This window comes from Pyxicephalus adspersus, chromosome 5 (genome assembly GCF_032062135.1).
Source record: "Pyxicephalus adspersus chromosome 5, UCB_Pads_2.0, whole genome shotgun sequence".
Classification (NCBI taxonomy): domain Eukaryota; kingdom Metazoa; phylum Chordata; class Amphibia; order Anura; family Pyxicephalidae; genus Pyxicephalus; species Pyxicephalus adspersus.
This window is the reverse complement of record NC_092862.1, coordinates 14,128,583-14,152,753: the sequence shown is the minus strand read 5'-3', so window position 1 is coordinate 14,152,753 and position 24,171 is coordinate 14,128,583. Positions and strand designations below refer to the sequence as shown.

The window sequence follows — 24,171 nt, the reverse complement described above, 5'->3', positions numbered from 1 at the left end:
TGTGAGCTTCTTGCAGTGTGCATCAGAATGTAGATAAAGCCCAACTCGTATATTGGCTTATCATCTATCTCATTCCCTCCTAAACTGACCGTCACTGCCCTGCTTCCATCATTGATTGGATTTTAGTTCTTTTAATCACTCTTAGATTGTAAGCTCTTCGGGGCAGGGTCCTCTCCTCCTCCTATGTCACTGTCTGTATTCATCTGTCATTTGCAACCCGTATTTAATTTACAGTGCTGCATAAAATGTTAGCACTATATAAATACTGCTTAATATTATATGTTTATTATTTTATGCTATTGTATTTCTTTATACTGTTCATTATTATTATTATTATTATTATTATTATTAATATTATTATTAGCAGCATTACATGTAGGTATTATTATACCTTTGTGTTTTTAGCATGCTATTTGGGCAGGGTCCTCTCCTTTCCTGTGTCAATGTTTGGCATTTGCAACCCCCTATTTATTGTACACTGCTGTGTAATATGTTGGCTATATAAATACTACTACTAGTACATAAATACTGTTTATTATTATTATTATTAATAATAATAATAATAATAATAATAACAATATACAGCACTCTGATGGCCCCTCTCATCAGAAATGATCCGCCAGCATTGTATACAGATTTGTATTTGTATTGTATACAGAGACATCTTCACCTGGTCCTCTTCCGGGTTCAGGATCTTTGGCTATTTTGATTGGCCAGTCTGGAGTGATGTAACTCCTGCGCATGCACATAGGAGTTTATCATTCCTGGCAGTCCGGGTATGCTGGGATCATACAATGATTTGCGTATGCTACAGAAGCAACACCACCATCAGAAGGTACAAAAGGCTCAGAACACCTGACTCACATCATCTCTCAGTTATGGCTTGCTTTTGGAGGAATTAAAATAGGAATAATTCCAATGAATCATATTGGGCACAATGCAGGTAAACCCCCCGATGCTGTATGTAACAGGCACCCATGCACAATCCTAATGGTCATTTTCACCCTTGTCTATTTTATACAGCATAACAAATCTATTTTGCAGCATAGTGATACATTACACATAGTAGCAGTTATTACTATTTTTATTAATATTAATATTATTAATAAACGGGATTTACATAGCGCCAACATATTACACAGCGCTGTACATTAAATAGGGGTTGCAAATGACAGACAGGGTCCTCTCCTCCCGTATCACTGTCTGTATTAGTCTGTCATTTGCAACCCCTATTTAATGTACAGCGCTGCGTAATATGTTGGCACTATATAAATCCTGTTTATTAATAATAATATTAATAATATTATTCATTAAATGCCCATACTTTTTGGAAGATTAGAGATCCATGTTGTCCACATTTATGAATTTTGCAGCCCAACACAGGAAAGATGAAAAAAAAGCAAAAAGAGAAACTTGCACCACTGGAAGCAACCAATCAGCTTTCAGTATACAGTAGTCAGCACAGCAATTGGAAGAAGGCTGATTGGTTAGCTTATGGTTAAACTTTCACATAAACTTTGTCCCAGCTATACTCAATTCTAGCTGTTGTCACCTCTTTCTAGTTTATTGCAAAAGAGAAATTATATGCGTCATTTACATCTATGTGTGTACACTTCCAGGCATAGGTAGATGCATGTGTTTCCTATGGAAAGTGCAATAGCAAATCACTTGGGAAAATGGACCCTGCGGCAGCCATGTCAGACTGGTGTTTTGGGCAGCATTGGGCCCACCTAGGTCTGACTCTTCCAAGTCAATGAAGCCACATAAACTATTAGATCTGATGGGCAGCATTACTCAACCCAGCTATAAAAAACCCAGCTCATCCTGGAGCTTCCCAAGGCTGTGATTGGACAGTTAAAGGAGAAGCAGCAGACCATAAGTTCATCTCTCTGTCATTCTGCTTCTGTTTATCAGTATTTCATCTAATTAGTCCATTTTACACTTTCCACTTCTCCAGTCTCAGCTCTGTTGTAAAGGCCTGTTAGCAGGCCAAATTCCGGTTGTTAATAAATAAATGCAATTATGTACTGAAGACTCCAGATCTGCATTAACATATGTCTTTTTATATCTGCCAGTGACCTGGGATTAAAGCTATACCCAGAATGTTATCAGTATGAGCTTGATATACAGACTACTAGGGGCAGCACTTTGGCCTTTGCCAAAGGTTTGAATCTTGGACAGAGAACTCCATGCTATTTGCATGGTGTTTGCAGGTTCTCCCTGTGTTGGGTGGGTTTCCTCCAGGTACTCCGGTTTCCTCCCAGATTCCAAAAACATGCAGTTAGGTTAATTGGCTTCTCCCCCAAAATTGACCTTAGACTTTTGACATATGGTAGGGACATTAGATTGTGAGCCCTTTTGAGAGACAGCTAGTGACATGACTATGGACTTTGTACAGTGCTGCGTAATATGTTGGCACTATATAAATACTATATAATAATAATTGTAAGGATGTCATTGGTCAAAGCTCTACATACAAAATAATGCAGGCTCTATGACTTATACTGAAGAGAATGTGATGTATTGGAATCCAGATGCTATGGATAAGCGTACTGAACCAGAATGTAACTGACGGAGGGAATCTCCTAGCTTCAGGGCTGTAGATGTTAAGTGGTATGTTGTGGACAAGCATAGACAGCTGATGTTCAGGTAAGCACCTCAGGGCTTTCAGCAAGGTATAGGGAGTTGTTTAGTCATTAGTATCTGTATTGCTTCCTTCATTGCTTGGGTGGTCACTTGTAGAAATGCCAATACGAGAGTTACCAGGAGTGAGCTGGATATGTCTTAGGAACCAGGTAAATTTACAGTCATAGTCAGGGGTGTAGTTGTAAAAAAAGACGAGCGGGCACGGTAATAGTGAATGCTATTAGTGGCGACCGTGCAGAGAGTCTATACGGGGGTCCTGAAAAAAGAGAGGGCATGGTGTCCCGCCCCACTACACCCCTGGCCATAGTGCACCCCTTATACTTATATCATGTATTCTGATAATGTCTGATTGTTACACGATGCATAGAGCCATTCACATCAGTGAATGTCACAGGTAAGATCAGTTTGATGTTGTGCGGGAATAACACAGATGTAAACTATTTCTTGAAACTTATTCCATCCTAAAATATGGTAGCTGCATTTGGTGGCTGGTAATCCCGCAGAAAACACTTTTTTACCCCTGTTTTATATATGAATGAACAAAGAACACCAAAGGTTGCTTTTCTGACTTAACCCTTCTTCGCCCCACCTCAATTAAATTAGTGGGGAAGTGTTTTTCACATATAATAACTGGAAATTTAAAATAAAGGATACTAGGGGAGAGAGGAGGAAAAAGAACATGGTATTCTATCTGCCAAATCTCTACTGAGGATGAATGGATAGAACCTGGCAATATGGCGTGAGTATGCACACATTTACCCACAGGAGTTCCATGCTGGAGACTGAGCAAGACAGCAATGATCTCAAGGGCTGGATGTTGATTCAGTATCATTGCTTTTATTTTGGGTTTAAAGGGGAAGCATTAGCTAGATAGTTATTCCTTTTCAGTGCCACATTCTTATGCATGCAAGTAACCCAGTTTTCTTTCTCTGAATATTTCCTGCACAGGAAAACTGCACAGATCCCTTTAAACAACTTTTACTGCCTGTAACACCTGTTATTATTGCAAATAAAACCAGTCCTCTTTGGGAAATAATGACACAGCAATTAATGATGAGAATGAAAATCTGTAAAATTAAACAGAAGTTAAAGATTTACCTAAATGACGATGACCCGGGGGTCATTATTCAATCTCCATACAGAAAGACAAGTCTTACACACTTTGACATTTATGGCTCTTACGTTTAACCACCCAGCCTTGCCTATAAGGCATTGTGACACCAAAGGAAGATTAGTGATTATTATTATACAGTATTTATAAATTACCAACATATTATGCAGCACTTTACAAAGTCCATAGTCATGTCACTAACTGTCCCTTTAAAGAGGCTCACAATCTAATGTCCCTACCATAGTCATTATATGTCATTAATACAGTCCAAGGTCAATTTATGGGGGGAAGCTAATTACCCTGCATGTTTTTGGAATATGGGCAAAAACCCACACAGACACGGGGAGAACCTGCAAACTACAGATGGTGTCCTGGTTGAGAATCAAACTTGGGACCCAGCGCTGCAAAGGCCTCTGAGCCATGGTGCTGCCCGGTAGTGATGAAAAAGAAGGAAGAAAAGCAAAATGTTTTGCCAAGTTTAATTGCCCATTCACACTGTCATCTTCTTGGAGAACAAATTAAGGAGAATAAAACTCCCCATATTATAAACTTTAGTCTGGCACGCTTTTTATAATTAAAAAAGACCTGTTTGTAATGGATGTTTTTTAGCTATTTTAGGTTATACATAGCTTAGCATACAGTCTCGGAATAATTTTGTGCAAGAACAAAGTAGTTTCCATGCACACTTACTGGAGTTACATCATCTCAACCCAGACAATTATTATGGCCAAACACTGTGAAGACCGGGACAGTATCAAAGAGAAGAGTGGACATCATAGTGGTAGGGGGTTCCTTTTGGCAGGTAAGGCCCCCTTTATGTTTAGTATGCCACGCATTCTTACAAATTTTGCCAAAAATGTCTTGGAAGTTAAAAATTGTCTTGGGGTTATTTCTCCTTTAACATGTTCTCTGGTGCATCAATCTGCATTGCTTTAAAAAGACCCTTTTTTATGGGCCCTCAATGGCTATTTCAAGGCCAAAAAAATACTTTTTTTTACTAAAGTAGCACATATGCCTTCACACTTATGTATTATGGCAAATTGAAGGGAGGAAATGAGCAATGCTAACATAAATTGGTATTTTCTTTGCAGTTACACTTGCCCTATACGCTGATTGCAGATGAGGATATCTTAACCCCCTTTTTTTTTTTTGTGTTTTTTTTGTAAAAAAAAAAAAAAAAAAAAAAAAGCATGGATCCTAAATATTGTAGAGGTAATGCCACCTAATGTCCTTGATGGGGGAAATGAACCTTAACCCCCCTGGGATCACTGGAAGTGAATTAAATGATACTGGGTGTCAGTGAAGACCAGTGTCCGCTGCTTTCTCTTTTTGTGCAGGATGATTGGTCTCGTGTCCTCCCCACCTGTAGTTTTCTTTTTTGTGTTTTTTTGTAAAATAAAAAAAAATTTTTTTTATTGAACAATTTTATAATCTACATCCAAACCTGTAGTTTTCTTTTTTGTTTAAATGTTTTTTTATTGAACACTTTTATAATCTACATCCAAACCTATAGTTTTCTAAAGGATGGACACGGTGAGTTTCACTCTCTGCACAGGCTATTTGCAATACAGTGGTGATATCACTGCTACATTTGGAAGGTAATATCAGTGTTTGCAATGGAAGTTGGTGTACTTTTTTACTTAGCACCCCCAGTTTGATTGTATTTTATGCCCAAGCTAAAGTTGGGCTTTAAAATAAATCTTTTTTAAAAACATTCATTTTTTTATACATATCACTACTTCCATCTGAATGTAGCCTTCCAGATTCTTGCTGGTGTGTGGAGTCAAAGTGTTCTGCAGTATTTTCACACTTTAATTACACCTCTGGGGTCAAAAATAGCAAAACTTGCTGTGACAGGAAAACTGAACAAGTATAGTAGTAGAGGAACAGACACATTTTCTGTAGATCACTCCCCTGTATTCACATGAAGTTTTGTTCCTTCTAACCAGAGGAGACAAACACAGCAGACTTTCTTGTAAACTTATCCTAAAGCTGACAAGAACAGAACATTCGTCTGTATTCATTACTTATAAAAGGCACTGTAATGCAAACCAGTGCTGGGTAAAATTATTTTCCAACAACTATATAGTACAAGGGGCTTGTCTGGATTGATACAAGTCAAATGAAGGCACTAGGTAGAAGCCTAATTTAAGAAGTGCTTAGTTACTTTTCCCTTGTCACTTCAGTCTACTGCCATACAACCTTAAGCTCTTTTGTACATTTAAACCAAGGGCCATTTTATTTTTCTGCATTACAGTACATTGCAGCACTCACAGCAGCAGGCAATGCAGTGCAATGTACAACAAAGCCATATGCTGCAGTGCAGTGCATGGGATGTGTTATGCATTAACAACCAGGGGTGTAGTCAAAAAAAAAGAAAAGGGGTCTCGGTACGTGCCCGCCCCACTACACCCCTGCCCATGTGTCACTCAAAGGGGAAGAAACTTCCCCCAGAGTGACGTCATGATACCAGAACCTGCACACTCTCCCATTGCAGGTCTGAGCTTGCGATAGGCGAGTGGGCAGGTTGCTTTGAGAGAGACAACTCATCCACCGTTTGAAGCCTGCAATTCTATACGAGAGATATGGTGCGCGGCTCTGGCCAGTGCGCCCCCCAGCAGGGTCATTTTCCTGACCCCATGAAGGGAGCGGACTGGCCGGAGCCATGGACCACCAAAGAATCCTTTGCAAAATAAGAGTGGGCACACGTGCCCATTCCCGAAAAAAGTGAGGGTACGGCATTCCAACCTGTGCCTGCCCCACTACACCCCTGTTAACAACCCATTCACATCAAATGGGCTGTTTTAACCCAAACCAGGTTAGCGTATGGCATAACACATTCTTTACTACACTGTAGCCCAACACTGATAAACATGAAGCAGGGTAACAAACCTTTTCAGGTATCGAGGTTCAGAAATAAATCCATATTCATAAAAAGCCATTTACAGGTAATGAATAATTCCATGCAATAAAAAAAGTTAGAAAAAGCGTTTAATACGATCTTAATGCGTCCGCTTCTTCAGGAATTGAATGAGCTCTTCAGAGGATAGTGGGGCGAGGACAATATGAAGGTCAGCAGGAGGTTCTCCGAGAAGAGGGGACCACAACAACTTCTTTCATCAGGAAAGATTTTTTTATAATTCAACCACAACTTTTCTCCTAACAGCAATCCTTATCTCTTGCTAAGTGAGAAAGACCACCCCAGCCTTTTCCCAACTACAGTGGAGCTCCTTGGAGAGGAGAACGGTGGAACAGCATTAAGTACTGTATTTGGGAATAGGCTGGGAGAGGTTTCATTGTTTACTGTTTTACAGATAAATATGTACTTAATTTTTGCAAAAAATTAATATTCCATATACAAGTTGACATTCAAAAATCCGGTTTTCAAATATTCAGGATTTTTGAAGGTTATATGTGCTGTATGTATTAAAATTAAATAACACTAAATGAAATGACACTAAAGGAAAAGTAAATTAAATTTTAATGTTCATCAACTAAATAAAAGTTTTACAAAATTTTAGTTCAACTAAACAAAATAGTGCCTCAGAATTTTAATCATTTCTGTACCTTCGAAAAGAAGCTAAATAGCAGATGGGCTGTCAGGATGATCATCTTCATGACTGACAGTAACAGCAAGAACAGCTTCAATTTGTGGAGGAAAAGCATGACCCAACAGCTGATTCTGGAGTACAGCACCATCAAAACTTAAACGGCGCCTCCAGAAAACTGAAGGATCCGGATTATCGAAGGATGGATTTTTGAATGTCAACCTGTAAAACTACCATATTGAATTAAATTACCTTTTAGTTTTTAAAGCTGCTTGAAATTTTAATATAACAATGTTATTTATAATAAATCCAGTAAAAAAGGCTTTGGGGGCATTGTTCTGATTTGGGGTTGCTTCATTTGGTCAGGTCTAGATTTAGCAATACCATGTACCCAAAAAAATAGCTTAGCTGGCTACCTGAATTTATTAAATAATCAGGTTCTTTGATCAATGGATTTTTTCTGATGGCATGGGCATATTCCAAAATTACCAAACCAGGATTCATCAGGTTCAAACTGAGTGGTTAAAGGAGCGTGAGAACTCCTTTTCACACATTGACTGGCCAGCCATAAAGTTCAGACCTTAACTCCACGGCGAATCTTCGGCATGTGAGGAGAGTTTGCAGTGGTCTGACTCTCCAATCATTAATACAAGATCTTGGCAAAAATTTGTGTAATTCCGGGAGGAAATAAATTTTGTGACATTGCACAAGTTAATGGAAACAATACCACGTTGACTGTGTGTCAAAATTAAACACTAAAAGCAGTCCAATGAAATATTGTGTGACTTTGTATTGGCCAGGCATTGTGTCTTTGCACCCTGGAGAAGTTCCCAGCAATTAACCATTGACACACCTAGAGCTGCATTATGTCAACACATACAGAAAAACTTGTGCTGATGTGCAATATAACATGAATTGACATTCACTACAATGTGTGCTAATGACATATGACAACACACATCAACATGTGTCAATGCATGCTGACATAGGCTTTGATGAATTTCCACTGATTGTGGTGAATACACATCAGAGGAAACAAATGATTAAATTAGACCCCCAGGGTTTCAGGGTTGATTGGGGCAAAAGAAGATTAGGTCAGTTTATGGTCAATAGGATGAGCCAGGTTGAACTTGGCCCCATTATTGAGTTTTTGGTTGGCCAATGGAGGTGCTCATCACAATAAATACCCAATAGTAAAAGTGGAAGGTTTTGGGGCCAAAGTTCACTTATCATATTAGCATTTTACTACCTTAAGCTCCTGAGCTACTGACTTTATAATGTGGCTTTCACCCAAGATAGTGAATGTATTTTTTAATCCTATGCTCAGTTTGAATTTTCCCAGGTTAGTAAGAGGTCTACCTTAAGTAAATCTGTATTATAAATCCTCTTCAAACATAATGCTAGTTATTCCAAATCATTCTACATCTCCTTGTATCTGTACTCAGTACACTTGCACATGAGCCAACTTTCCATTCAACCACTGCCTTAGAAATTCACCCCCTGCGGCTTTTTGCTTCTGGAACTCATTAGCACTCTGTTTACAATACACCATCCCTGTCTTCAAATTTAAACAAAAAAGTCCTCTCGTAAATGAAACACTGAAATGAACTGCTTCTTCGCGTCCAGCTGACCACCATAAACTATTGTTCTTCGAATGTCTGCTGATTTTCCACTATGAGTTTATTTCTAAAACTCCCTACAGCTCCTCATATGTCAGACAAGCAGAACTCTGAGCAAACAAACTTTCTTCTAATACAGTTCTGTTCATCCAGTACTGAGTTTTACACTTTTTTTTTTGTCCGCTGCATTTACAGATCCCCACACTACCAACCTTCTTCAGCTAAGGGCACGACATGGTTCCATCAAGACTGCCCCTCTGTAATCCAACTGGTAAGCGTGATTTAAAACAGCGGTCGCCAACAGGTGGTCCACGAGACTTTTTTTGTGGTCCATAGAAAAATGTAGACATAATTTGCTTTATTTTAATAATTAAAAAATAATATTCTAATAAATTATTATATTCTGAATGACAATGTTCGCCTTTATATTGCACTAAATTCACAAACTGTACTAAAGACGGAAAAACAAGGCAGACGCAGCGTGACGTCAGTGTAGTGTTAAGTTGTATGAGGAAACCATTGCCGAGCCCTACGCTTCAGTATTGTTTCCACCATTACAACAGTCACCCCGCTCCGCCAATACCGATTCTCATCTGATTGTTTTACTTTATTTGTTTATTTCTCAGATGTTCTTTTAGGTAAGTATGACCTTAGCTGTGTATTTTGTTTACCTGTTATATTTATTGGCATCAAAAAGTTTGACTTAGATAACTATCATTTCTTGTTTGGTCTTAGATTGGAATGAAATAAACCCATAATGAGTGAGAAAAAGCAAACTAATATTTTTTATTTCTTTAGTAATACCAAAGATAATACAACTAATAATAATAGTAACAATAGTAATACTTCACTTACCGTGAGCTGATCAATGAATAGGAGCCCCCACAGTCCTTGTCAGCACCATTAGGAAGATCATTATTTTACAAATGTATTTATCTTTTTACAAAAAATTATATCAATGGTCCACAGGATTTAAAATTAAGAGTTTAGTGGCCTGTGAGGTCCAAAAGTTTGGCGACCGTTGATCTAATACACGTTGCTTATAGCTGAAGTATTCTAAATAACTGTATTTGTAAAGGCTGATGTAAAAAGGCATTGATATACATGTGCTGCTTGAACCCTTCCATTCTTAGCATTATTACAAAGAACTCTTCGTCTTTACAAAAAAAACATGAAGTTTATAAATGCTACATAAGACACTTCGGGTCTGATCTAATAAAGCTCTCCAAGACTACAGAAGGTAGACTATTATGGGAGATCCTGGGTGATCCAGCAAACCTGGAATGGATCGGGTCCAGAATTCAAAACATTTGCTAGCAATTAGCAAATAACTTTGAAGAAATCCATTCCAGGTTTGCTGGATCACCCAGCTTCACTGATCAAAGTGTGTCCTCTTGGAGAGCTTTAATAAATCAGCCCCACTGTTTTTTCCAGAAGACTACAGTGAAATGCAACTCAAATTCAGTCATCGGCTGCCACAGGAATTTTATTTTCATGATGTACTTGTCTGAAGGTGATGCCCTCTTTATGAGAATGCAGCTTTTCTCATTACAAAGGCTCAAGTAGTTATAATGAATTCAGACCCTCCCATTCAAAAATGATCATGTATATGAAGGAAAAAATAGTTTGCTTTGGTTAGAATAGATATGGGTAAGAAACCTGTGTGAGATGCTTTCTATAGGTGATTTACCCCATCTGTGAACATTGTCCCTGGAACAGACAGTGCCACAGCAATAGGTTCAACAGTCAAGAAATGTGACACAAACTGGCAAGGATGAAAAAAATCTAGAAAAATACTGATTTGTCTAAAAATAGGAAGAATAGTCCGGCCCATGGTATTCTCCATCACTATCTATGGACGTGAAAGCTGGGCAATGAAGAAGCAAGACAGGAAAAGTATTGATGGCTTTGATTTTCGGTTTTAGGCGCAGACTTCTAAGAATACCCTAAACAGCAAGTAAAACGAACACATGGATCCTTCAACAAATCAAGTTTAACTTTTGACTAAAAGCCCAGCCAAAGCTGTCGTATTATAAACATATGAGAATATCATGCTTGGAAACATTGAAGGGGAAAAGAGAAGAAAATATAACCAACACTTAGGTGGATGAATGCAGCATAGTGCCGCCACGCTGATAAACACAGGCAGATTTGCTGCCACATTTGGAGTTTGACCATCCAATCAATAATCAATCACACACATCTGACCTTCCAATTAATTTTCTCAAATGGAAAAGTGATTGGAAAGTCAACTGGAACAAGTGGCACAACATGTCCAGTCTACCCACAACTAATTGAGGATATTGGTCAGTTGCAAACAGATTTTAGTTCAGCTTTTTGTATGAGGCTCAATAGGTTCATAAGGGCTATCCCAGATTATTTATTAACAATCAGTGCCCTATGAGTTTAACAGAACACATTAAACTATTTGCATAAGATAAGAAAGATCCCACATTTAAACCAAGACTTCCTAGTTTGAGGCTGCATACACACGTGCAATAATTGTTGTTGCAAAGGATCTTTCACAATCTTTTCCTACTGCAAGATGCATGAACGAGCGTTGTACATACAGCCCCATTCTGATCTATAGAGAGGGGAGGGGGAGAACGACGGAGCGCCACCCTGCTGCATGCTCTCCCCCTTCACTTCCATTAAGATCGTTCATCGTCCAACGTTCGTGGATCCGCCAGGACGGTCGTTCGGACGATGAACGATGGTAGCTGTACACAAGCCAGATTCTCGTCTGATATCAGCCCTGAGCCAATTATCGTATAATAACCATTGCAAGTGTGTACGTAGCCTAAGAGTAACCATTTCCATAAATTGGCTCAGTCAGGTCAACTATTCTGGGGGAAAGGTCAATCAATCTAACTTTTTTATTTTACTTTTTCAGAAGTGTATGGCAGGTTTTATACACACAAGAACACCCACTGGTTTGTGTTTGACCAACCAATCCATTGGATATTTTGGTAATTGATCATTCCATGGGCTCATACCACTGCACGCATGTATAACATTCTGCCTTTCCAACTGTTTTTCTATGATATAAAGTTACAGAATTACAATTAGATTGTTCATACTTTTGAGACAACTTGTGTACTTTCAACTATTTCACAAAGTATCTATTCTATCTACAAATGATCAAAACCCACTCTTTTGATTGGTCGTTGCTGAATTTCCTTCAGATTCATTTTGGGTCTGATAGTTTTATGGAATAGGAAATCAGATCAGAAGTAAAAATCTACCTAGAGCCTACTGAACTACGTGAGTTTGGGATACATAGGCATGTTTATGGAATAAATGTAAACATTTTTGTAAGTCAAATGTGGCAATGTGATCACTATTGGTTATGGCATATCAAGCTAAATCTTACCTGCAGCAAACTTTCTTTTCCTTTTAAATGAAGGAAAGGGTAAGATGCTCTAACAGCTGTCTGTGTCCTTGCTGGAGAAATGTTCACTGACAAGTTATCCTAGTGATACCCATCAAAGGAAGAAAACCCGGCATGGATGATCAATGGCTTAGCTCTTTGGCCTTGTAGCACTAGAGTAAGGTTTGAGTCTTGGCCAGAATACTGATTACATGGAGTCTGTAATCATGTTTGGCTGGCCTGCAGCTATAAAATACCAATTTGCTCAATCAGGTTAAATGTTTCCCTCAGTGAACTAAATATTAAATTCAAAAGGCCCTTTTTCTTGCAACATCAGAGGGCAGAAAAGAGCCTACATTTAATAAGTTCATGTTCTACTAGACTCATACCATGACATCATTTCCCAAAAAGTGATGTGATGAATAAAGGTCTATAGCTTTTCATTAAATATACAGTAACTGGCACATCCCAATGGATGGACAATCTTGCCCCTCTAGTTTTCTAGGATATTGTCAATGGACCTTACTCAAACTGTTGCCTGAATGACCCTCAGCAACCCTGGAAAACCTCATCAACCCTCAGGATCCACTTCATTATTCTAATTCTCGCATTTACCTATTTACTGCCCATTAAAGCCAATTTCAACATATAATCCCTAAAAGTGAAATTAAAGAGATTTTTGTTTTCAATTCCCTATTCTTACTGGCCTTTAGAAATTCAAACTTATATAGGAACTTTTTACATGGTCTAGCTAGGAGTGATGGGGCAGCGTGGGAAGGTTCTGCCTGCCTACGTAGCCTCCCACGCATTGACCCGGGCATTTTGCTTAGCATGGGCAAAGTACAGGTTCACTTTAAGTTTCTGTTAATTAGTAAATATTTTTTGCTAACACTATGCAAATACATTTCAATAGAGAAAAAATTCTACATCCTTCTAGCATACTCTAAAAAGTAAGGTGATAGTTGGAAGATTTACGTAAGTTCTACTAATATATTTTAAAAGGTGATACAATGCAGATATTATATACACAGTTTAACTTTCCAATCGGGAAAACAAATTCCTTAAGTGGTACATCCAGAAGGGATCTGGCCCGCTCTGTGACTTGGCAGTGACACAGAAATCCTCAATGTTAAGCTGTCATTGTGAATGTATTTCAAGACGATATTGGCAGCCACAGCAATTTTGAAGCTGAAGGTTTGAAATGAATAAGTGTTTGCATCCCTGCGACAAGCTAAATAAGTTACAAGCCCACAGAACATTACCCAGACAGGGCAGGTTTGTACAGAGCAAACAAATGGGCTGAAATAGGATAAAGTAGGCAAAGAATTGTTTGATAAAGTGAATTTTATCTTTTGACTCTGAGCGACATATTATATATATTGGGGTTTTTTATAATCTATATGTTTTTATATCACTATTATGAGGGCATGAAGATTGCCTTTGTGGTTCTCTCAACTTTGATCTTTTTCTTGCCTTACATAAATGGAAAGTTCACATTATAGACAGCACCCAGCCATCAAATACAAATCCACAGTCCAGTTCCTTACCTTTCCAGGAGCCCCAGGATAGCCAGGCACTTGAAATTCAGCAAGCATGGGCTCCTGGAAATAAATGTATTTTCAAATGTTTTTTTTAATGGCTTTTAAGCCATTTGTTTTTGAAAGAGGGGGCGGCTAATAATTTTGCATAGAAGGTTGTCTTTAAAGCAGAACTACTGTCAAACAGCAAACAGCCATATACGCTAAATAAGTACAACAGAGCCCTGTAAATTGTTTTACCTGAAAATGAGTTGTAATTCTGTCTAAACCAGGGGTCCCCAACCCCCGGTCCACGGTTGTCTGACAGGTACGGTCAGAAGAAGGACCTGTTTAGGGCGGTGCACCGGCCAGAGCCGTGGAACATGTCTATTGTACGGATCGCAGGCTCAGGGCGGTGGGTGGTTTGTGTCTTTGGACACTCTCCCATCGCAACCTGCCCACTTACACAGCATGTGCGGGTTCTGGCACCATGACGTCACTCTGGGGGAAGTTTCTTCCCCTTTGAGTAACACAGGGCTCCCCATGCACGTGTGGTCTGGAGTTTGTGCATTCAGTGGTCAGAGAGCTCCAAAAGGTTGGGGACCACTGGTCTAAACAACACTCATGCCCACATAGCTGTCAATGCCTAGAAAGCTATAGAGCCCTACAGGCATACCTGGGATAATTTTTAAATTTGTGGACAAACAATATACAGACATATTTTTAGTAATAAAGTAGTATTTTTCTACAATACTTTTGAAGTAATCAATGTACAACACCTAAAGCCCAATCAACATGCAACTCCCAACTTATTTGTGTTATGTATTTGTCCCTGTTGCAGATTTTCCTTTTTTTTTCTGTTTGGTGAAACTAGGAAGTGGGGGGTAAATCTATCTCAAAGAGCCCTGCATAGCTCTAATCCTTCTAATCTTATGCAAAACTATAAAGGACTTTTTGTCTTAAAAGACACTTTAGTGTCAATGTTACCACATTGAGATATTAGCCTTGGTAATCTAATATTCACCTCCCAAATAACAACCACTATTGTCTATATTTATAAAGCTACTATTGGTTTAATCTCTACCTTTATAGCCAGGGATATACTAGAGGTTCATGCAAATTACTGTTCACCTAAACCAAGGGTGAAGTGTGCAATTCACCTTATCAGTAAGCTATTAGCACTATAGATGTGGTTGTAGATTGAGGCATTTCCACCCTGAATACAATCTGTCATCTACATATAAGTGACAACTCATTGTAATCTGGCCTCTGTTTTGTTTAAACTTACAAAAAAGGTGTTAATTTTTATTTAGCATGGCTTTCAATCCTGAAGTGTTTCCTCTATCATTCATGACCCCTAGTCTGGCAAAGTAAAGGGCTATTCTCTAACTCAATCTAAGTGATTTTTTAAATAAAACAGGACAATACTGAATAAATATGCACGGAAAAAGGCTTAACCATTCAATAGAGGATGGAACTTTGGCTTGAGTAAGCAAAAGGTATATCGTTTGTCAGGTTTGTATTGTATCGTTGGTATTCGGTGTCTCTCTTGAGATTTTACCTTGCTTCCTGATCAGGTGACCATACAGAAAAAGAGAAAATGTCCTTAATGGGGTTAAAGATAGCTAAGAAAATCTGACAGTGTCTTTCCTATAAAACGAGCCTCCCTGTCTCGATAACCACACTGGAAATTTGACAAAATTTCCCAAATGGCCAAAGATAGACCAACAATAAAAAAATCTAATGCATCTTCCAAATCTCATGCTGCATTTTTAACCAAATATAATAAAATTGTTACGAATGACACAAAACAAAACTAATATATAGATCTGAAATGGTACACACAGATAACCTGTAGATGTTGTAAAATTCAATGACTAGTTTGCTAGGTCGTAGGATGGCCTCTGATGACATTTTGCAAGTACACAATATTATGCAAACATTGTTCCCTTATCAAATTCCCATATTCCAGGATAGTAATTAATTCATGGACAAAGGTGTTACCCAATAACCAGGAGGAATCAAGTGTCTTCCATGGCTTTCTAAATCCGCATAGAGAAGTGCCAATGGGAAATTTAGGTAAATTCTGTAGTGGAAGGGAATTTATATATGTTACTATTCAGAGGAGCTCAAAGATATTGGAGTATTTTTAAACAGATGGTCTCCTGCATACCATATGATGATGAGGTATCCAGTCCCTCTATAGAAAATTAAGGAACCTATTTGTCTTCCACCTTAATTTTCATCCCTAATAAAAATGAATATATATGTTTTTTGAGCATGCTTGGAAGGACATCACATAGAAAGCTTGGTTATCAAACAGAATGATTGAACCCTTGGGCTTATACGCAGATGTCCAGCCACCAAAGATATATGGAAACCCTTCACTCCAAAGAGCAGACGGTCAATGATAATCCCAGTTCACATCTGCTTTTAATACAATTGAAAGTCTATAGATCATTAATGTGGCCAATGGCAGCAGCTGATTTTCATTGGTTTGTTGTGTAACCTTGAGTTCGTGGCAGGACCTCTTTTGTTGGTCATTAGTGCGGGGTAAAGGGCAGCGGGGGTGGGAAAACCCAAAACCAACATGCGTGTGTTACAATCATCTCAAGGCAATGCGATACCTGTACAACACATAGAAATCAAACAGAGAGATCCACAGAAACCAAACACTAGAATATTGCACAATGCATTCTTCTTAAGAATCGCTCATTTAGGCTTTTACTCTGAGTGGAAGCCACAAAAGCTAACAAGGCAGATCAGTCTCCTATTGATTTAATGGTTGCAGTGATACACTGTTGAAAGATACATTACAGCTGATAGGGAACTAAGCTGATAGCATTGTTGACTTTAGTGATTAGCCATCAGAGATCAGAGAATCAGATGATCTCACTCATTGCAGAAAACAGGGATTTGATTCCTTAAAATTGGCTTGATCAATTTAATATTTACACTTGAAGAGACCCAGAGCAAACTACAAAGAATGGCCTGTTTGTCTTCCACCTTATCACCTTTTCTCACTAATCGGCATTAACACCTGGCTTGTGTCAGGGGCTTAGACATTATACAGCTGCTAGGATTGTTCACACTTTACAGAGGAAAACTTCACACCATACTTTAAAGTGTATGTATAGCAAAAACTTTTTTTACGGATAGAGTAGGGAAGGGTTTAGCTCCCTTTCCGGAAATTTCCTTTTTGTTAAAGGAAACCTGTATGTGATGGTCAACTCCTGGACTTTCAAAACTGCAGCAATATATTGTAGTGAGTTTTAATACTTTAGGCAACAGTGGGCTTGAAAGATACACCTGAGATGCTATTGAGAACAAATTACAATGCCGCTCTCCCATGTATTATTGTTGCACAGTATTTTTATAGCACCAACATATTACATAGCATTGTACAAAGTCCATAGTCATGTCACTAGCTGTCCCTCAAAGGTGCTCACAATCTAATGTCCCTACTATAGCCTTATGTCATTAATACAGTCCAAGGTCAATTTTTTGGAGGAAGCCAAACAACCTATTTGCATGTTTTTTTGGAATGTGGGAGGAAACCGAAGTACCAGAAGGAAACCACAAAAACATGGGAGAACATGCAAACTCCATGCAGGTAGTGTCCTGGCCAAGATTCGGACCTAGGACCTAGCACAGCAAAGGCCAGAGTGCTACCTCTAAGCCACCATGCATTGCATTAATACACAGTTTTATGAGCACAGAAGCAGTTTATACATAGCAAGTATATTGCAGATCTTTCTAACAAAATATCTTTTTACAAAGCATTATATGCATTTTCAGGTTTTTACCTATGATGAAGAATTGGGGATGATGGGGTGCCTGAATAATGATGGGTCAGGATAATTTAACAAATTTTCCAACCACATTTTTTAGCTTTTTTTATTTATAGCATTGGAAAGGGTAAAAGCAGAAAAAGACCAAATGGTCCACTAGGTCTGCTGACTTTTTATTGTACTTTTAATCTATTTTTTTTTTAAAAAACCTTTTTGTCTGAATATAAATATAAGTTTGACCTCAGCGTATTTACATTTACTTGTTAACTGATACTGCTGGAAGTCTGTTTCAGCTACTCTTCCAGTAAAAAGGTACTCTCTATGGTTAATTATTAACTTTTCTTCTGCTATTTTTGGGTCATATCCCCTTGTTCTTGATCTAAAAAAATCGCCCACCTTATCCCTATTCTTATTTTTATTTTTTGTTCACCCTCCATTTCTCCAGGTGACCAAGTAATGGGAAGTCCAGAGCACTGGGTAAAGGAAGTTATCTAACTGGAACACCTGTTCTGGGGACTACTGTCTAAGATTTAAGGATAAGGTTTTCCTGTTGTCTCTCTTAACCAGAAAATAAAGAAAATCCACCCAAAGAGACACAGACAGAAAAAAAATACTTGACAGGGGTCCTAATTATTTCCTACGCTCAGGGATGGGATAAGGTCCTGTAGCAAGGCCAAAGTGCCACCACCCACCATTAGTTTTGGGCAGTGGAGATTACAGGTCCTGCACATTTTCGTCATACAGTTTATTCTGAACTGTTCACTGTATTTGCATCATTTCCATCATTTACAGACTGTCTTTCAGTTTTTGGTTATTGCACAAAGCCATCTGAACTCAGACACACATTTTGTGTTTGCCCCTCAAGCCCCTTGCAGTGAAGCCTGTTGATGTCAGACTTTAAGATGATTGTCGTACAAGCACCGGACTCTACAGTTCTAGAAAAGTCATTTGAACACACAATATTGCTGCTTTTTACGTAGTGCAGAGTTTGTGTGTACATTAAGTGAGAGTATGATAATGGAAGCTTGGAGAATGAGCAGAACAATTTTGGCAAAATTAATTTGGCCACCAGATTACCAATTTTGGTAAATGAACCAAACTGAAACATCAGTTATATTTACTGAGCTTTTTAGCTACAATTTGTTTGATATTTTCTATTTCATTGTTAGTTGGGTATTGTCTCTTTTTTTTTTTACTGTATGCTTTTAATTTCTTTTGAAAAAAATAAAATATTGAGGCTAACAAAAGGCTGTTTTTGGCACAAGATCAGATCCAGGATAGTTAAAGTGAACTTCCATAAACCTCATGAGCCCTTTATAGCCCTTTAAACCAACATTGGTGTACTAAAAAATGTATCTAAATCCAAAAACAAAAATGTAATATATTGCACTATACCAGTTTTTGAAAGAACAATATCCCGAAATACAAATGTGTTCCTCTAGATCTGTCCATAAGTCCCATCTCCTTGTAATTGGTTGCCCTAAATCTAAAGATGTATACACACATGTAGTTATTGTTGTTAGAAAGGATCTTTCACGATCCTTTCCAACGACTAAGGACTGCACAATGCATGAACGAGTGCTATACATACAGCACCATTCTGCTCTATGGAGAGGGGAGGGGACAGCAACGAAGCAGCACCCTGCTCCGCGCTCTCCCCCTTTCCTTGCATTAGGATCGTTTGTCGTCCATCGTCCGTGGATCCGCCAGGACGAACATTCGGGCGATGGACAACGGGCGCTGTACGCACACCTGATTCTCGTCCAATATCAGTCCTGAGATGATTATCGGGTATGAACCATTAATGTGTGTACGTAGCTTTAAAAATATGGAATGAGAAAGACATTTGTAGTCCAAATCACAACAGAAGCTTAAATGGACAACACTGTTCCTCCATAGGTACAGTAATTTGAGTCAGAGTGTTACCCGCACAGAAAGTGTGTCACTGGCAGGCTCATCAGGTAGATGTTAAAAAAGAAATCAGATAAAGGTAACTCATGCAGCCGCCACATTTTTAGACCATTACACTGCAATACATTACATTTTTGTGTTTGGATTTAAAAGTCTTTTCAATTTGCCTTCTCCCATTGACCTAACTGCTCTTTTCCATACCTCCAAAGTTTTACCAAAATTTCAGGGAAATTTAACATTCAATTTCACTCATCCCTAATAAAGGGGAGGTTGCATTATAACTTTTGCCTAACAAACACAGCTTTAGAAGTGGAAAAAAATTCTGCAGGGCTGAATTTGCTATTTGTACAATTACCAGTTTGCTATTAGCTATCAGCGTGGTTAAGAAGAGAAACATCCATTGAATTAAAGCAAATAAGGTAAACTCAAGTTAATAATGGGTTAAAATCCACCCCTATAGGTTACCCTATTGCTATAATACATGTACAGAGACTTTTGAAAGCAACAATTCACAAATTTCTTGATATATAAATAAAAAAAAAGAAGCCTACCGTACCACTTTACTCTGAAGAGCCATTCCTTAAAGTGCTATTCCTGAACTTTCACAGACTGGAAGAGAGAGGAAAGGTCTTTTCAGAAAGCTGGTGAACACAAGACTAAGTGATAATAGATCTGTGCTGACTGTTTGCCCCAGAGATCTGTGCAATGCTGATGAAGTAAGGGTGTCAGCTGTCCTTGAAGACAATGGTCCTATTGGCAGATGTTCTGCAATCAATGCTTGCTAACATTTACTTTCACATGTGGTTTTCAGGGAGCCAATAGGTTAAGTTGGGTATATAACAATAATATATTGTTCTAAGGTGCAGTTAAATTTTAATATCAATATAAAGGATAGAAAATTAAGTTTGATTTGAGTTGAGTAACTTGGGTAAAACATTTTAGCACTTTCGGGTACATGATTGTATGGGGTCAGTTCACAAAAGTATCACGTGTTCTGTAATTTGTAGCTTTTTGATAATTTTTTTTTTACACTTATTCTGACTACATTTGTTTTATGTGCCAACATATTACACAGAGATGTACAGTAAATAGGGGTTGCAAATGACCACTCTGCATGCTTGACAAGTACAAACTTCAGCCGCATACACACTTGCAATTATAGTCGTTGGATAGGATCCTTCACGATCCTTTCCAATGACCAAGTACTCCACGATGCATGAACGATGCTGTACATACAACGCCATTCTGCTCTATGCAGAGGGGAGGGGGGAGCGACAAAGTGGCACCCTGCTGTGCGCTCTCCCCCTTTACTTGTGTTACGATCGTTCTTCGTTCATCGTCCGCGGATCAACCAGGACGGTCATTCGGACGATGAATGACGCGCACTCTACACAGATTCTCGTCTGTTATCGGCCCAGAACCATTGGAAGTATATACGTAGCTTAAGACGCAGGATTTTATGACCCTGGTCAACAAAGCTTAAAATCTGAGAGTTTAATTAGATATTTCCTATTCAAAATTGAATGAATTGAAATCACTTCATGGGTTTCACTCTTTCACCTAAAAGAAAAAAACTGCTAACAGGTAACTTAGAGACACTTGCACATACCTGTAGCAGTTGTATTGCTCCTTGTATGCTAATTCATTAATTTACTCTAATCCCCCCCCCCCCCCCCATTCCTATTGACCAATAAAGGCCCCTTTTTGTATACTTGCTATTGAAAACTGCTGTTGTTGGCCACTCCCAGATACCCCTCTTTAATACTATGTGTTTTAACCCTGGGGTTGTTGTGTTAACCACTGTTCAACCTCAACCGTATTCAACCTCTGTACCATGGTTGGGTGCGATTGAGGGTATTATTTTTATTATTATTATTATTATTAATAATAAATTGTATTTATATAGCGCCAACATATTACACAGCACTGTACAATAAATAAGGGTAGTAAATGACAGACAGATACAAACAATGACATATGAAGAGGAGAGGACCCCGCTCAGAAGGTGTTGTAGTTTTGGTGCAGTTCAATATTTTCAGGAATCTGATGGATCTTTTTCTGTTCTCCAACAGCTACCACAACAACTTTCAACTGCTGTTGGGGTGTGGGTAAAAGTTGTATTCTAGTCAATGGAAGTGGTTGGGCATTCAAGGGTGGCCGGAAGAAAAAAAGTAACTACCTGCACAAAATGGTTCCCAATTGCTGCTGTTCAACTGAATAGCAGCAAAAAAGTAGCTGAGCCTGGATGGAGTGGGGGGAGCACTGGAGTAAACAATTTGGATTGTGTTGGTGAGATGAACCGAACATTGGAGGGTTCAAGTAGTTATGTTGCATGAGGTTTATGTTACTGTCCCTGGCTGCTCAACCTCTGAAAAACAAATCATGGGTGTACTGTGGGTAAGGAGCACATTTGTGGGACTTCCTATCAAGCCTGCCGGAGGTATGGAGAGAAGTACAAACACGGTATCAAACAAATAAAGGTGCACATACAGCAGGCTACTTTTTGCTGCTTAGGGTTGCCAGCTGATGCAGAAAATGTTGTTGCTGGCAGGTCATCAGATAAGGAACTCTCTGGTATTCCACTAACCCGACTCTCTCCTCTACCATCTATTATGAATGCTGCAGCCAGACTCATCCATCTCCTCTTCCGCTGCATCTTCTTGCAGTTCTCTTCATTGGCTTCCATTTCACCTGAGAATCAAATTCAAGCTCCTGTGCTTTGCCTTCAAATCTCTCCACAGTTCTTGTCCCACTTACCTTCCTAACCTGATAGAAAAATACTCCCCTAACCGCTCTCTCCGCTCCTCCAGTGACCTACTAATGACTTCTTGACTCAAAACCTCATGGCTATAAGACTTTTCTAGAGCTCCCCAACTCTCTGGAATGGTATCTCTCGTCCTTTTCGGCTTGCTCCTACTTTCTGCTCATTTAAAAGAGCCCTCAAAAACGTATTTTTTCAAACTTGCCTACCCATCTTCTTCTGTCTCTTAAAACCCTCACAACTTACCCACCATCCAAACCCCCTCTTATTGTGTGTGACTTCCCCCATCTCTTAGATTGTAAGCTCTTCAGGGCAGGGTCCTCTCTTCCTGTGTCACTGTCTGTATCTGTCTGTCATTTGCAACCCCTATTTAATGTACAAAGCTACGTAATATGTTGACACTAAATAGAAACTGATTATTATTATTATTAATAATAATAACAATAACAACTGTGCAATGCATTAGGAAAAAATTGAGAAAGTTGAGGAAGCTGTATATAGTGAAGAATGTTGCATAGCATCATCAGCTAAAAATTAAGCTACACCTTTGAGCCCAAACCCATTAACCATTTTTTAAGCAATACATCAGCATTTTTCTTAATTGTTACGAATGGTTTAAACCATATTAAAGAAATCTGACCATTGTTACCCCTTCCTATGTAATTTGGTTTATCTCTAACCCCCATAATTGTCATTTTGTTGGACAGCAGGAAAAAAAATAGATCTACTGGCAGATCAAATTGTTGTGGGGGACTCAGAAAGTCAAATCAGCGATGATAATGGTAGGATCAGACTGCAGCATGCCGAATATATAAACTGATTTTTCCCATAGTTTGACGTTAAGTAGACGACCGTCATTTACAGTACATTGTTTGCCGTATACAGTTGGCTGTCACTGATCTTAGACACCAGAGCTGATCAGTTACATTTGACACTGACACTACCAGGCAAACTATAAAGCCATTGTCAAGCTACACACGCCATTTGTTCTCCCTGAATAATGGCTATTTAAATAGTAATTATTGTCTCAGGAAACCAGTTGTTAAAATGCAAATACCCCTAATGACATCTATAATGGAATCCAGTCTAGTGGGATGCATCACTAAAAAAAAGCCAAAACACTAAAACAAAAGCCATGATTGGTTGCTGAGAATTTGGCCACAAATCCCTTTGACCGGGTGCTGTGTCCCCTGCTGCTCTCACTTGATTTATTGCTCTCTATGTCAATCTGGGAATTGCTGTAAAAGTAAACTAGAGTGTAAAGTGTTTATTTCAATATGATTTACATTTAGTGTGATCACATGGCTGCAATGAAAAACATTTCCAGAATAATAAGGATGTAAGTTTTAAAACATGTTTGTTTTTAGACATACATAATGAAGATTGTTTTATTTTTTATGTAGATACAGATATGGGGAAATGTTTTGTATTGCTACATCTGTATATTGTAAAAATAAAAATCAAATTCAGATGACAATAGAAAAACAAAAAACTCTGGAGCCATCCATCAAAAATCTCCAAGGGCCCATTAACACCCCAGTGCTAGATGCTGATACACCTGTGTTGTTGCACATTGGGGTAAACTGCCAGATCGAAATAAATGGGCTGACATGCACATGCAAATAGGAGGGGGATTTTCTTACTGCAAAATGCACAGGACATTGGGTCAAGTTTATTAAAGCTCTCTAAGACTGGAGAAGGTAGACTGTCATGGGAGAACCTGGGTGTTCCAGCAAACCTAGTCTGGGAATGAAAACATTTGCCAACTATTAACAAATTAATATGAAGAAATACATTTAAGGTTTGTGGAATCACCCAGGTTCTCTCATGAAAGTCTATCTTCTCCAGTCTTGGGGGGCTTTAATAAATGATATCGTGCATTGTGCCCTGTAGCCCA

The 24,171-nt window shown here is 38.6% G+C and overlaps 1 protein-coding gene across 1 annotated transcript in view; it reads right to left on the bottom strand.

Annotated features, from left to right (window-relative positions):
• ENPP2 (ectonucleotide pyrophosphatase/phosphodiesterase 2) overlaps positions 1-20,168 on the bottom strand; it is a 77,891-nt gene extending 57,723 nt beyond the window's left edge. Inside the window, exon 1 of the mRNA XM_072410693.1 lies at positions 20,070-20,168. Coding sequence (XP_072266794.1) covers positions 20,070-20,090 — 21 coding nt within the window. The 5' untranslated portion in view covers positions 20,091-20,168. The remainder of the gene's footprint in view (positions 1-20,069) is intronic.
• Between the last annotated feature and the right edge of the window lie 4,003 nt (positions 20,169-24,171).